Genomic DNA, 15,184 nt, shown 5'->3' with positions numbered 1-15,184 from the left:
GTTTTTAAGCCATTTTACCATGATGGCCTAGGAAATTCCAAATTGCAAAAGTTAGGCCACCATGTTAAAATGGCGATTTTTCGCCTAGAAATAGTTCCTAGGGTATTTTCTTGGCCATTTAGAATTGCGTGGCCTAGCTTTTTTTTTTGGATTTCTAGGCCATCTATGCCCTAATCAAAAAAAAAGAGGTTTCTAGGTCATTTTAAGCTCAAAATCAACCTAAAATGACCCAATTTTCAGGAAGTACCAATTCTGTGCCACGTGGCATCAGCTCAACGTCTTCTGGCGCCACGTCATCTGGATCTGGAGGCGTTTTCGGCATCGATTGGTCAAAATGGTTTCCCCCACTGACGTCACGATCTTTGCTCTCACACTATCTCCCGGCGTCCGGTGCCGTCTCGCACACACTCTACACTGTTCACTTGTTCAGTCCGAATATCATTTCCAGGTGAGTAGTGGACATCCGGACACACAGATCTACAGAAAACAGGAGAAAATGGGCGAAAACGAGCGATTTTGAGCCAAAAATGGGTCATTTTGAGCTGATTTTCATTGAAATTAGGCTATTTCAAGATATTTTAAGCCTGAAAAAGGCCAAAAATAGTTTGATGTGCAGGTTTTCTACAGTAACCCCCTTTTGAATTTTGCAGCATCTTCCCAACTGGGGATCTGGCGGTGAGCAATACGATTCTGTTCAATGCGAACGTGGGACTCGGCTTCTACGTGTATTTCAGAAGACATCTGCATCGTGTCAATCCGTGGGAACGAGTGGAATTCAGGTATAGATGGCCTAGAAAAAGCTAGGCCACCACTCAAAAATAGCCTAAAAATCTCGGATTTTTGGCGTTTTGATGGCCTAAAAAGCTGAAAAAAGTTGGTGGCCTAGAAAACCCCAACTTGCAAAAGTTAGGCCATCATGCTAAAATGGCCTAGAAAACCCACAAGATGCGTTTTAGGTCATTTCTAGGCCATTTAGCATGGTGGCCTAGAAAACTCCAACTTGCAAAAGTTAGGCCATCATGCTAAAATGGCCTAGAAAACCCACAAGATGCGTTTTAGGTCATTTCTAGGCCATTTAACATGGTGGCCTAGAAAACTCCAACTTGCAAAAGTTAGGCCATCATGCTAAAATGGCCTAGAAAACCCACAAGATGCGTTTTAGGTCATTTCTAGGCCATTTAGCATGGTGGCCTAGAAAACTCCAACTTGCAAAAGATAGGCCATCATGCTAAAATGGCCTAGAAAACACCACAGGACTGTTTCTAGTCACTTCTGTGCGAAAACCCGTTGGTGGCCTAGAAATTCCACGTTTGAAAAAGTTAGGCCGCCATATTAAAACAGGTTAAACACACGCTAGGGTCATTTCTAGGTCATTTAGCATGGTGGTCTAGAAAACTTCTACTTGCAAAAGTTAGGCCACCATGGCCCTAGAAACCACATTTTTCAGAAAGTTAGGTCACCATCAATTCCCTATGGCCTAGAATTCCCCCTAAATGTTTCTCTTCCAGCGTCCTCTCGTCCACACTGTTCAATTTCGGAAGTCTCCTGGCTGCGGTCCTCATCAAAGCCCTATTCCCAACGAAGACGCCAACATGGCTGAAATCGCTCACGGCTACCGTACTCAGTGGATATCTCCTATCACGTGCCGCCAAATATATGGGCCTACTGGATCATCGCGCGTCTGGAAGAGGCTCGGTGTCGCCGGCGAGAAGGTAAGGGCGACACATTTTGTGTGATAACCAAAAAATCGATAATTTTAACCTCAAAAATTACCTAGAACGCCGCAAATTTAGGCCAGAATTCGAATTCTGGCCTAGAAATCTCATTTTCAAGAAAGTTAGGCCATCGTGGCCTAGAAATGCCGAAAGTTAGGCCATCTTTTTTGGTAAAGATTCCAGAAATTACAATTTCTCATGAATTTTTCCGTGCATGCATTTTTTCTTGTAGCTTTTGTGATTTTTCGTGCTATAACTTTGCCGATAGATGTGCGAAAATCGGAATTTTGCGAAATTTTCGAACTGCGACGTTTTAGAACTGTGACGTTTCAGAACCGTGTCATTTTAAAACCACGACATTTTAGAACCCTTACTTTTCAGAACCACGACATTTTAGATCTGCGATGTTATAGAACTGCGACATTTTAGAACCACGACGTTTTAGAACCGCGACATTTTAGAACCGAGACGTTTCAGAACTATGACGTTTAAGAACTGCGACGTTTTAGAACTGTGACGTTTTAGAACCCTTACTTTTCAGAACCACGACATTTTAGATCTGCGATGTTATAGAACTGCGACATTTTAGAACCACGACGTTTTAGAACCGAGACATTTTAGAACCGAGACGTTTCAGAGCTATGACGTTTTAGAACTGTGACGTTTTTGAACTGTGTCGTATTAGAACTGCGATGTTCTAGAACCGTGACATTTTAGAACCGTGACGTCTTAGAACCTCGACGTTTTAAAACCACCACGTTTTAGAACCAAGACATTTCAGAACCAAGACATTTTAGAACCACGGTGTTTCAGAAGTATGACATTTTAGAACCGAGACGTTTCAGAACTGCGACTTTTGAGAACCAAGAAATTTTGGAATCGCGACTTTATATAACCGGACGGTTTAGAACTATGAAGTTTCAGAATCATGACGTTTTAGAACCACGACATTTGAGAACAACGGCAGGTTATAGAACCGAAACGTTTCATAACCGCGACGTTACAGAACTCTGACGATTTGGAACCGCGACGTTTCAGAACCGCGACAAATCAGAACCGATGCGTTTCGAAACCGTGATGTTTTAGAACTCTGACATTTTAGAACAGCGGCTTTTTGTAACTGCGACATCTTAGAACCGAGTCGTTTCACAACCACGACATTTTAGAACCGTGTGAACAAAAATTACCATTTTCATCCTAGTTTTTTGCTCAGAATCGGCCTCATTCGTGTTTTTGAATGAATTTAGACCTGAAAAATCGAAATTTTCCAGCCAAAATTAGTCTAGAAATTGAAAAAAATTTCTGGAAATTTTTCTGAAAAATTCCAAAAAAGAAATCAATTTTTTCAATTTTCCTCTGTTCCTCTCACCCTATCTGAAATTCGAGAAATTTCTGAAAATCTGAAAATCTGAAAATTCTAGCGTGCGGTCGTCGCCACGACACACTGCTCAATCGCTGATTGCTCATCAGAATCCGAATCAGAAGACGCCGTCGTCGTCGTCGTCACCACCGCCGTCAGTGACGTCATCTGGATTCTTCTCCACGTCTCCACAGACTCCACCCACCACCACGCTGCCTCTGGAGACGTCAAATGGAGGACATCTGAAGATGACGTGGCAACCAATGACGCCTTCAGCCACTGAACCATCGGAATTTGAGACGTCAGATTTTGGGGCTTCAGAAGACGTCGGGGATTCAGAAGACGTCGATTTTCGGCGGCCAACATCAAATTATCGCTATTTGCACTCGTATGCGCTGAATAACCTTGGAAATCCTTATCAGAATCAGAAGACGGGCCAGACGATTCTACGTCGAACGACGATGAATTCTGGAGGGATTCAGAAGACGTCAAATCAATCGATATCTTTTGTGACCCCAGAACCATCCCTGATAAACCACGCCCCCTACACCCCGCCCCCTTCACGTCTTCAGAATTCTAAGACGACGTCATCTGGAAAATCTGAAAAATCCAGAAGACGTCAAATTCGAAAAAATAACGAAATTGACGATTTCGATAAGATTCTAGACTTCTGTCAAAGCCACGCCCCCTTTTTCATTGTACCCATTGCCCTGGGCTGCTGGGCGACAGGTACAGTACCCCTGATTGGTGCCACGTGGCAATTTTTGTTTTATTGAATGAACAATTTTTTTCATTGGTCAGTTTTAGAAAAATCCAACAAAAAAATTGGAAATTTTAAAATTTTTTTTAATTGGCCAATTAACTTTTTTCGCCAATTAAAAAATTTATTTTCCCGCATTTTTTCTTCTATCCCTCCCATATGCTATAATTATACCGGTAGAGAATTTTTATTGTAATAAAGCCTTAATTACCCCCCCCCTCTCCCGCCTAATTAGCGCTGATTGGACCAATTAATTGTGATTTTTAGCATTTTTTGGATCAATGATCAATGAATCTTTATTCCCCCATTTTTCAAACTGGAAAAAAAATAAAAAATCTGGAATCTTTGCCAAAAAAAATTGGAATTAATTAGCTATAATTAGGGATAGGGAATATTTTCCAAGAATCTGAAAAATATTTTTTTAAAAAATTAGACTAATTACCACTAATTACCACAGCAATTAGTGCCCCCCCCCAATTAACCAATTAAACAACCCCTAATTAGTTTTCCAGACGTCTAAACTTTTAGCATTCCACCGCCACCACCCGAATCGCCAATTCAACAGGTCAATGGCTACGGTATCCACCATCAAAATGGGAATGTTCATCACTAATTGGGCAATTAAGGAATTTGGGCTAATTATCGATTTTTTGAAATTTTGCATTTTTTGGCTTATCTTAATTTCCCCCTTCTCTCTACCAATTTTTGGTCTTAATTGCTTGTTTCTCTGCCCCCTGATTAGTCCTAATTTGCGTTAATTGGGCAATTAAATCTTTTTCCTCCAATTTTTCTGATTTTTGCAAAAAAAACAGTGTTTTCCCCCCATTTTTCGGCATTTCTTTCTCTCTCCTAATTGATCCTCTCTCCTCTTTAATTAGGCCTAATTAGTTTGTTAATTACCCAATTTTTTTTTGCAATTTTTCGTGTTTTTTCTCACTACCGAGTTTCCTTCTTTTTGAATTTTTTTTTCCCCGAATAAATTGCTCAGACTTAATTACAAGTTATTTATGAACGAAAATTTATCCCCAATTTCCAGAAAAATCACTTTTTTTGCCTGAAAATTAAAGATCCTCAAAATACCATTGTGTAATTCTCATTTTGAAGCTCATGATGAGCTATAAACAGTGAAAAACAGCAAAAACACAAAAAATAGCTTTTAAGTTTAAAAAAAATTGAAAATCACAAAATATCGAACAAGTGAAAAAATCTCGGACTACTGTATTATTTGTGATAGCACTCTGTTCTGGAAATGTTTAATGAATTCGAATAGAGCTTGTCGAGAGCTCCAAAATGAGCCCGAACACGACTAGGCTCCGCCCACTTTCATTTTTCCGACGCGTTGCGGTCGTGCGTCGCGTGTCTCGGCGAAAATTCAAAATGGGCGGAGCCTAGTCGTGTTTGGGCTCATTTTGAAGCTCTCAACGTACTGAATTCAAATTTCGTAGTCTTTTCAAGACATGTTCATTCCTGAGATGAGGATGATGAGTTTTATTTTTGAAAAAAAATTTTTTTTGGAGAAATCGGAATTTAAAAGATAAACAAATTTATTGAATAATGAAAATTGTGACAAAAAATAATGAAAAATATAAAATCTCTGTATTTTAAGTCATATTTTTAGAGAAAATTGGGAAAAATAACTGAAATTTTTTGAAAAATTAGGAATTACAAAAAAAAATAGCAGGGGGATTGGTTGTTTTGAAGGGGCTCAAAATAGGTGAAGACATGGAAAAATCGATAATCGATTTTCGAAAAAAATTAGGTCTCTAGGCGTGATTTCGGCAGAATGGTTGGCCATTTTTGGCGAAGAAGCTCTCGCCCTCGAGGTTGATATTGCAGCGCTGAAAATAATGAAAGGTGTGGACATCTGGACAGACAGACACATAGAAAATTTGATTTGAAATTTCGAGGGCTTCAAAATGAACCTAAATTTGTCAAAATTGAACAACTAGAAAATATTTTATGGGATTTTGAAAATTTTGAAATTCCAAAAAAAAATGTTTTTGGATTTTTTTTTCAAAAATCTTTAACTTTTTTTCAAATTGACCAATTTTTGTAAACTTAGGCTTATTTTAAAGCTCATAACATGAAAAATCTGAAAATCGAAATTTCAAACTAAAATCTCAAATTTAAGTTTTCAAAATCGAATTTCCAAGAAGTATACCTAAATTTTCCTTATTTCCCTCATAACTCCCCTCCCGCTTATCCAATTTCGCCAATCTTTAGCTCATTCGGACCCCCAAAACCCCAAAAATACAGTAATCCCCTCAAAAAACCTACCGCACAGGTAAAACAATTCGAATGGAACGCATTTCCCAGCGCCTCGACCCATCGATCGCCGGCCTCAATCGGATAGCGGCAACTGACGCACTTCGTGGTGAACAGCGCGTTCCAGTCTTGCTCGCAGTACGGTAGCCCCGCCTCCAAATAGAATGCACTGTTGCCGAACGGTTTTTGACAGTGGGCACACGTGAAACAGGTCGGATGCCATTTTTTCTGAAAAATTCGAGTTTTTGAGCCATTTTGGGAGCCAAAAGTCACAAAACCCCCACCTGAAGAGCATTCAAACAATCAGAAATGATGGATTTCGAGCATTTGGAGCATTTTGGAGCAATGTGCTGCTCGAAACAAGATTCACAGAACTTCTGACCATCTTCCTCCACGAATCCACACTCCAGAAGACGGCGACGGCACGACGAGTTGGCACAGACAAAGTGCTCCGGGCACCAAGACTTTCCGGCGGCCAGGACGAACGCGCCGCTGAATTTGTTGAATTTGAATCTGGAAAATGAAATGGATTTGGCACATTTTGAGCTTTAAAATGAGCTAAAATTCTTGAAAAACGCTTGAGAATGAAGAAGGTTGAATGATTTTTAAGCTAGCAAACTTTGCAGCCGGGTATCTCAAAAACTAGTAAAGCTAGCAGAAAGCTGTCAACAACAAAATTGCTTAGCATAAAACTTAGTACATTTTTGTAGTTTACAACTTTTTGATAGCTACCGTAGTTTTGGAGTTATGTGTCTTTAAAGTTAAGCGAATCAACGACTACGCAGCGCGGCGCCCCTCCCCTTGTCGGCCGCTAAGAGACGCAGAGAAACGAGATCGCTCTAGCTTTTCTGCGTCTCCACAGGCAGCATCAAGGCGGATGTTTCACAAAAATTTGAAAATTTGAGTTCAGCACATTTTCAGCTTCAAAATGAGACAAAATTCTTGAAAAATTCGTGAGAATGAAGAAGTTAATCGAGTATTTGCTGTTTTTTAAGCTAGCAAACTTTGGAGGCGCGTATCTCAAAAACTAAGAAAGCTACAAAAAAGGTGCCAATTGCTAAATTGCTCAGCATAAAATTTCACACATTTTTGCAGTTTACACTTTTTCGATAGCTACTGTAGTTTATGAGATATAAGCCTTTAAACTAAGAGAGCGGCGACTCTTCCCTCGTCGACGAGGAGACGCAGAGAAGCGAGAGCGCGCTATCTTCTCTGCGTCTCCCTTTGCCAAAACTTTAGAGGCGCATATCTCAAAAACTAAAATAGCTATCAAAAAGTTGTCGACTACAAAATTGCTCAGCATAAAATTTCACATATTTTCTCAGTTGACAACTTTTATCTAGCTCTTTCAGTTTTCGAGATATTTTCAAAATAAAAAACCTTACCGAATCTGATTCTTGCATGCCTCACAATACGGTACACGTCCTCCATTTTGCTGCTGAGTTGTGGTGGTTGTTGTGGTCAAATGTCCGGCTTGCGGAGCATCCCCATTAGTCGTCGTGCGCTCGAAACTAGTCTTCGTGTAGGAGGAGCCTGAATTTTGGCGCGAAATTTGAAATTTTTCTCCTAGTTTGAAAGAGCGCTCCATTAAACAAATTTATTCAAAAAACACATTAGAAAATCCTAAATTATCAAATTTCTTCTCTTTTTTTTGCTCTCCATTCGTTGTCCCCTATCGCCATTGGACTAAAAAATTCAAATTGTTTAATGGAGCGCACATGCTAGGCTAATAAACTAGATTAGTAAAAATCACTTACACAAACTCAATATATAATCTAAAAAATCTATCAAAAAACTGTCAACTGCGAAATTGCTCAGCTTAAAATTTTACTCATTTTTGTTGTTTAAAGTTTCCTTCTAGCTACAGTAGTTCTCGAGATATGCGTCTTTGAAGTTGACGCGCCTTCCTGGCCGAGAGGATGAGGGGAGACGCAGAGAAACGAGACTGCTCTCGTCGTCGGCGTATCCTCCCTTGGCGTTCAACTTTAAAGGCGCATATCTCGAGAACTACAGTAGCTAGAGAGAAACTAAAAACTACAAAAATGTGTGAAATTTTATGCTGAGCAATTTGTCAGTTGACAATTTTCTGCTATCTTATCTAGATTTTGAGATAAAAACCGGTTTCTGAAGCTATGGTTTTAACACTAAATTAGGCATTAAAAACATGAAATTTAGTAATTTCAAAGCAATTAAAAAAGCCACACCTTGTAAATTTCCATTTCCATTATCTCCAACACCATTCTTATCACTGATCATCACCTGGCCAAGGCGGGCAGCTAAGAAGTTTCTCGAGTCTTCCGCCGAAGAATCTGAGCGTCCCGAAGGTTTTCGAATCGAATAGAACTCATCAAGGACATCGTGCAAACTAAACAGAAGTTAGTAGACATATAGAAACGTAGAACATGGACCAACATAAATTATTTTTCTTACCTCTGCGTCTCCACAGCCCCCTCTCTATCCGGTTGATAAGATTCAAAAGGGAAAACCTTGCGCTCCGGAGGGGGCGGAGCCTGTCCGAGGATCGGTAATTGCTCCAAATCGTCTAGAACCTTCTTCCGGAGCTCAGCTACACGGTCACCAGCGATGCTTGGCTCTGGGGTGTCCTCCACGGGCCGGAGATTTTGTAAATATACAATTGCGGACTCTAGAAGAGTGCTCAGCTGAGTTTGGGTTTGTTCCAGCTCACTTTGATGGCGAGCAATGCACTCGATGGCACGAACTCGATCGTCGTCTTCCATTTCTCGAAGACCTAGTTTTTAAATTTGAATGATACAATTTTGGCGCATTAAAATGAGCTCAAAATCGGGAGAATCGAGCTAGGCAACTTTAAAGGCGCATATCTCAAAAACTAGAGTAGCTACCAAAAAAGTGTCAACTATGAAAATGTTTAAATTTTAATTTTACATACTTTTGCATTTAACAAATTTTGACTAGTTACCGTAGTTTTTGAGATATGCGCCTTTAAACGTTTTAGGCTCTGACTACAAGAGGGTGCGCTTCTGAAAAGTTTAAAAGCCCATAAGTCAAAAACTACAGTAGCTATAAAAAAGTTGTCTACTACGAAAAAGTTGAAAATGTAATTTTACACATTTTTGCAGTAATCAATTTTCTGCAGGGTACTGTAGTTGTGTAGATATGCGCCTTTAAAGTGAAAGGTGCGCTAGAGACGCGGCGACACAGGAGAGAGAGGAAGAGGCGCAGAGACGCGAGACAATCACTTTTTCGAAAATTTTGCAAAATGCAATAGTTATACTGTAATAGTGATAAATAATAATTGCTAAAAATTCTGGAGAAAATAAGAAAAACATGAACTATAGGAGTTTTTCGAAAAATTTTAAAAAATAGTTTTTTTGGAATTTTTGGAATTTCCAAATTTTGGTTTTTTACAAATTTCAGCGAAATTTCGAATTTATATCAATCAAATTATTTGATTAATGACGCTCTTTTCACCAAAAATACAAGAGACGCAGACATCCTAGACAGTCTCTCTTCTCTGCGCCTCTTCTCAAGTCTAAAAATATAAAGGCGCATATCTCGCAAACTAAAAAAACTAGAACATTTTTGTTAACTATAAAAATATGTGAAATTTTATGCTGAGCAATTTTGCAGTTGACATCTTTTTGATAGCTATTTTAGTTTTTGAGATATGCGCCTTTAAAGCTAAGCGGGTCGGCGCCCCTCCCTATGTCGACTGCGCGGAGACGCAGAGAAGCGAGACTACTCTCGTTTCTCTACGTCTCTTTTCAACTTTGAAGACACATATCTCACGAACCATAAAAGCTATCAGAAAGTTGTCAGTTATAAAAATGTGTGAAATTAAATTTTACGCAAATTGACATTTTCAAAAGTTTTCTAGCTACAGTAGTTTTTGAGTTATGCTCCTTTAAACTCGGGGGTTTTAAAGCCGCATATCTCAAAAACCATAAGACCTATAAAAATTTTTGAATTAACATTTTTTTCTTGCATAAATGTTCTAAATTTCGTTTTGCAAATTTTAGACTAATATTGCTTCTATCAACAGTATCTTTTACCTTGTAGTCTCTCATTAAGCGCTGCCACTATCATAAGATCCCTCTCTGTCTGCGCATCGTCATCCAGAAGTTCCATGGCTCGTTGTCTCCACAATTGCTCAGCTTCTCCTCCTCCTTGCGATTTTCCAACGACTCGAATTTTCGATGGCCTAGAAACCTCCAGAATTTCCTCTTCCTCGATTTCGAAAGTTGCCACGTCATCAATCATTTCCGACTCGTCACCATCATAAGTCGCGGCTTTCAACAATGAGCAATCGTCAATTTCCTCTGTTAAGATGTCCGATTCATCAATTATATCCGCCGAATCCTTCCATTCCGTTTTGGGGATTACTGTAGGACTCGTTTTCGAGAAATCCACTTTTTTGAAATGTTTAGGGTCCCTTCTTACTGTAGTTGTAGGGGTGGGCGGGGCTTCATGAGTTTCGTGATAGTGGGCGGAGCTTAAAAATGGCTTTGGGGATACTGTAAGTGGTCGTGGTCCCGTTGGTTCGTGAATTTTGATTGATCCTGGATTATAAGAGTATTCTGATGGGCGGCCCACTTGGTCCATAAGGGCGGTGTGATCCAAAAGGGGCGGGGTTTGTTCCCTGGGTTGGAAAGTGGGCGGATCTTCGAATTTTTGGGGCGGAGCCTGGAGAGGCGGAGTTTCAATTTTTGGGGCGGAGCCTGGAGAGGCGGAGCCTGCTCTTTATGCTGAGCTGAGCGAGTGAGCTGGGCCTTAAACTTCGGAACATCATGAGAAGTGGGCGGGGCCTCATATCTTGTGGGCGAAGCCTGTTCTCTTTGCTGAACAGATCGAGGGGGCGTGGTCTCATGAGAAGTGGGCGGAGCTTCGTATGGACGATCGATTTTGAAAGTGGGCGGAGCCTGGTCGTCCGATGACCTAAAAGCGGCCGGAGCCTGATTTCTAAAAGTGGGCGGAGCCTGATTTTCCGAGAAACCAAAAGTGGGTGGAGCTTGAGTGGGAGTGGCCTCCTTCACCTTAATCGGACTTGTCGCCGCCTCCACTGATACTGTAGGTACCGTAATCTTCTCATTTTTCCTGTGCAATCGAATCGATGGAATTGGAGACGTACTCTGATCGTGTACTTGAGCAGTGGGCGGAGCCAAATTTGTGGGCGGGGCCGCCGAGAATCGGGTTACTGTAGTTTGCAGTTCCGTGGATGTGGTTATATTAGCGTCGGAGCTGCGAACAATGTAGGATCGAACCGGGGAGAGTTCCGGGGACCTTGGAAGTGGAATGGGCGGAGCTTGAGAAGGGGGCGGAGCTTGGAAAGGCACTGGTGTCGCGGTTTTGGAGATTTGAATTGGGGGCGGCGTCGCATATTTTGGAATCGGCTTAAAAATTCCATCGGAGGGCTCGGAGGTCACTTTTGCGGGGCTCGGGGAGCGTACAGGGCTGTGGATTACGGTCCAGTGAATTTGACTTTTTATTTTTGGAGGCTACGCCCCTTTAGGCTCCGCCCCTTTATCCTCCCCCTTTACATCTACTCGAAGCTCTGCCTCTTTTCTCTTCCTATGCTCCTCAAACGCCTCTTTGACTTTCTCCTTACTGATATTTGATGCCCTTCTGGCTTTTCGTTTTGACTCCGCCCCTTTTTTAGGTTCAGCGCCTTTAGGCTCCGCCCCTTTCGCCGCCTCCACTTACTTAATTAGTGCTGCTAGATCTTCTCCATAATTTAATTTCTCTTTCTCTTTCTTGAGCGCATCTGCCGGATCAATTTGCCAATATCGATTTGTGGGCGGAGCCTGTGGTGGAGGCCATTGACGTGGCACTTTTCCGGTGCGTCGTGGGGAGACTGCAGATCGAACAGAGTCTGGGACTCGGGAAGACGGATTTTCTGGAAATTTTAGGACAAATGGACATGGACAAGGACAAGGACAAGTTTAGGACAAAGCTTTGGGCAAGACTTGGACAAGACAAATTTTGTTTGAAATTAGACAAAAAACCGACAAAAAATCCCGAACAAAATCACCCAAAAACTTAGAGATGTCCCAAAAACAAATTCAAAAAAATTATTTTTTTTTCAAAAATTCAAAAAACCCCAAAAAGTAGACTAACCATGAGACGGTGGCGGATTCGATGGCACTGGTGGCGGAGCCGTTTGTCTCGAGCCTTGAGAAAATTGAGATGGAGCCGGCGACAGGCGATTTGGGTCGTAGTGGGTCCCGCCGGGTCCCACGCCCCCGCCATAGGTTACGGTCTTTGAGAGGTCCGCACCGAAAGCCGCGTTTGGCACGCCGCGTTGAGCTGGGCTGAAAAAAAAAATTTCAGACAAAACACAAAAAAAGATGAATGTTCTAGCACAATTTTGGGCCGAAATAGGAGTTTTTGTAATTTTTTTGAAAATTCCAAAAAAAATTTTTTCGAATTTTTAAAACCTATTTTATATCACTCGAAAGCTCGAAAAATTTCCTATAAAACTTTGCAATTCACATCGAATTTGGTTGTCGTTTAAGCGAGTTATGCGCCTTTAAAGTTTGCCGAAGAGACGCAGACAACGAGAGCGCTCTCGTTTCTCTGCGCCTCCTCGCGGCCGGCAGAGCGAGAGGCGTCGCTCCCTCTTTAAAGGCGCACATCTCAAAAACTAAAAGAGCTACAGAAGAGTTGTCAACTACAAAAATGAGTAAAATTTTATGCTGAGCAATTTATCAGTTGACAACTTTTTTCTAGTCTTTGTAGTTTTTGAGATAAATGCACATTTTTAAATGTGATGCTGCGACTCTATCATTTTCATTCATTTTCAGCCAAATTGCTGTGCTGGAAATTTAATTTTGAATTTAAAATCAATCTAACAATAGAGAACATTTTTTAAAAAACCCAAAAAAAGATTAGTGTTCTAGATCGATTTTGTGCCGAGGTACGAGTTTTTGAATTTTTTTGAAAATTCCAAAAAAATTTTTTCGAATTTATTTTTTATCACTCGAAAGCTCTTAAAATTTCCTACAAAACTACGCAATTTACATTGAATCTGGTTGCCGTTGAAGCGAGTTATGCGCATTTAAAGTTTGCCGAAGAGACGCAGACAACGAGAGCGCTCTCGTTTCTCTGCGCCTCCTCGCGGCCGGCAGAGCGAGAGGCGTCGCTCCCTCTTTAAAGGCGCACATCTCAAAAACTAAAAGAGCTACAGAAGAGTTGTCAACTACAAAAATGACTAAAATTTTATGCTGAGCAATTTATCAGTTGACAACTTTTTTCTAGCTTTTGTAGTTTTTGAGATACATAACTTTGAAGTTCAAAAGTCACTTTCAACCAAATTGCTCACCTCAAAATGCCCTGTGTTTTTGGTGTATGATAATGAGTGGTGATAGTCTTCCCTCCGGCAGATGGTACTGGTGAAACAGACACTGGACGGGCATATTGATTGATTTGAGGGTGATAAGCGGCCCGCGGACTCTCTTGTTGGACATGAACAGGCTGAGCGGCAGTTGGTGAGGATTTGCTGGAACAAATTATTGGTTTCGAGCTGAAATTTTCAGCTGAAACTAACACAAAAATGTTTGGGTCCATTCCCGGACGTCCGCCGGCTTTCCGTTGGGTTCCATGAATGTCACAGTAGAACTTGTCTGAAAATTTTTAGATTTTCTATAGACAAGACTTGATTTTTCGATTTGAAGTTGAAAAATTTGAATTTATTAGATTGAGAGCTTCAAAATGAGCCTAAACATGGCTGCTTTTGCTCAAATTTGAGTTTTTGACCTACGCGACGCGGTTGCGTCGCGGTTTTTTTTCAAAATCGTGCTAGCAAAGACAATATGGGGCTCGTTTTGAAGCTGAAAACTTGATATTTGTATTTTTAGCGTTTAGAACTTCAAAATGAGCCCTATTTTGCCTATACTAGCCCAATTTCGGAAAACCGCGACGCAACCGCGACGCGCAGGTCAAAAATTCGATTTCAAGCAAAATTCGTCGTGTTCGAGCTCATTTTGAAGCTCTCAACTTCAGAATGTCAAATATAATGTTTGTTTTATGTTTTTCTACAATTAAAAACCTATAACTCACCCTCAATGAAGTGATGTCCAACGTTTCTCAGTGAGTTTCCACAGGTGGCACACGACAGACAGTCCCCATGAAGATTCTTGCCGGCGGCACGAGCCATGACACCCAGAATCGGTCTAGTGCACATAAAACATACTGGAAGACCACTGGGATTTGGGTGATTCGACAGAGTCGTTGGTGCTCCGTGCTCTTGCTCTTTGAGCAAGCGAAGTGTCTCACTTCGGAGATAGGCTGGCTCATCGGCACGGCCCGCAGCGGCGCGGGCTCTGAAAATTGAGAAAATCGGTTAAAACTTTGAAACTTTTATGGAAAATTAGACAGAGACGCAGAGAAACGAGAGTTCCTGATTTCTCTGCGTCTCCACCGTCCACCTCTCGTTTAGGAAGACGCGCAAACTTCAAAGGCGCGTAACTCCAAAACTACGGTAGCTATCAAAAAGTTTTCAACTACAAAAATGTGTAAAATTTTATGTTAAGCAATTTTGCAGTTGACAATTTTCAAATAGCTACTGTAGTTTTTGAGATATGCGCCTTTCCGCTGAGACAGGGCGAAAGAGAGGAGACGCAGACAACCAGTGGTTCTCGCTTCTCTGCGTCTCTCTTTCTTTCGAATGTTGAATTCTAATTTTTTTTTCCTATTTCCCCGCTATGATTTCTTCCAATTCACAAAGAAACAGAAAATAATTCTGGTGATTTCGAAAAAAAAATTTTTTGTAATCAAAAAATTTTTCCCCATGTATAATGTATCAAATTGGGGAGATTATGGGGTGTGGGTGGATTAACCGGATCATTAAAAAAAAAGGATTATATAAAATGGGGTATGGTTTTTTTTCGGGTCAAATTTTGGCCAAAATTTTCTGTCTAAAATGACGAATTTCGAATTTTTGATTTGAAAATTTTGAAATTGGTATATTTCAATTTTGAGCTATTTCTTACCAATTTCAGTTAGTCTAGACTATTTCAGGGCTAATTAAGATTAATTTTGGGTTAATTTACAGTCATTTCTATTCATTTTTCAGATTATTGTAGGGTAAATTCTGACCATTTTGGACTA

General features: G+C 40.7%; 2 protein-coding genes across 2 annotated transcripts in view; one reads left to right on the top strand and one right to left on the bottom strand.

Moving 5' to 3' along the window:
- The window catches only part of CBG24238, a gene marked incomplete at both ends in the record, with an annotated part of 7,732 nt that extends 3,881 nt beyond the window's left edge, over positions 1-3,851 (top strand). Inside the window, 4 exons of the mRNA XM_002648111.1 lie at positions 241-448; positions 651-779; positions 1,509-1,712; positions 3,137-3,851. Coding sequence (XP_002648157.1) covers positions 241-448; positions 651-779; positions 1,509-1,712; positions 3,137-3,851 — 1,256 coding nt within the window. The remainder of the gene's footprint in view (positions 1-240; positions 449-650; positions 780-1,508; positions 1,713-3,136) is intronic.
- A 1,747-nt stretch (positions 3,852-5,598) lies between these two features.
- Cbr-alp-1 overlaps positions 5,599-15,184 on the bottom strand; it is a gene marked incomplete at both ends in the record, with an annotated part of 16,001 nt that continues 6,415 nt past the window's right edge. The window contains 13 exons of the mRNA XM_045236243.1: positions 5,599-5,673; positions 6,113-6,328; positions 6,385-6,613; positions 7,486-7,633; positions 8,305-8,465; positions 8,531-8,849; positions 10,132-10,817; positions 10,844-11,574; positions 11,596-11,683; positions 11,780-11,972; positions 12,194-12,387; positions 13,398-13,698; positions 14,135-14,397. Coding sequence (XP_045091287.1) covers positions 5,599-5,673; positions 6,113-6,328; positions 6,385-6,613; positions 7,486-7,633; positions 8,305-8,465; positions 8,531-8,849; positions 10,132-10,817; positions 10,844-11,574; positions 11,596-11,683; positions 11,780-11,972; positions 12,194-12,387; positions 13,398-13,698; positions 14,135-14,397 — 3,604 coding nt within the window. The remainder of the gene's footprint in view (positions 5,674-6,112; positions 6,329-6,384; positions 6,614-7,485; positions 7,634-8,304; positions 8,466-8,530; positions 8,850-10,131; positions 10,818-10,843; positions 11,575-11,595; positions 11,684-11,779; positions 11,973-12,193; positions 12,388-13,397; positions 13,699-14,134; positions 14,398-15,184) is intronic.

Source organism: Caenorhabditis briggsae, assembly GCF_000004555.2.
Source record: "Caenorhabditis briggsae complete genome, chrIV, whole genome shotgun sequence".
Taxonomy (NCBI): domain Eukaryota; kingdom Metazoa; phylum Nematoda; class Chromadorea; order Rhabditida; family Rhabditidae; genus Caenorhabditis; species Caenorhabditis briggsae.
The sequence above is the reverse complement of the archived record's forward strand: the minus strand, read 5'-3'. Positions and strand labels throughout refer to the sequence as shown.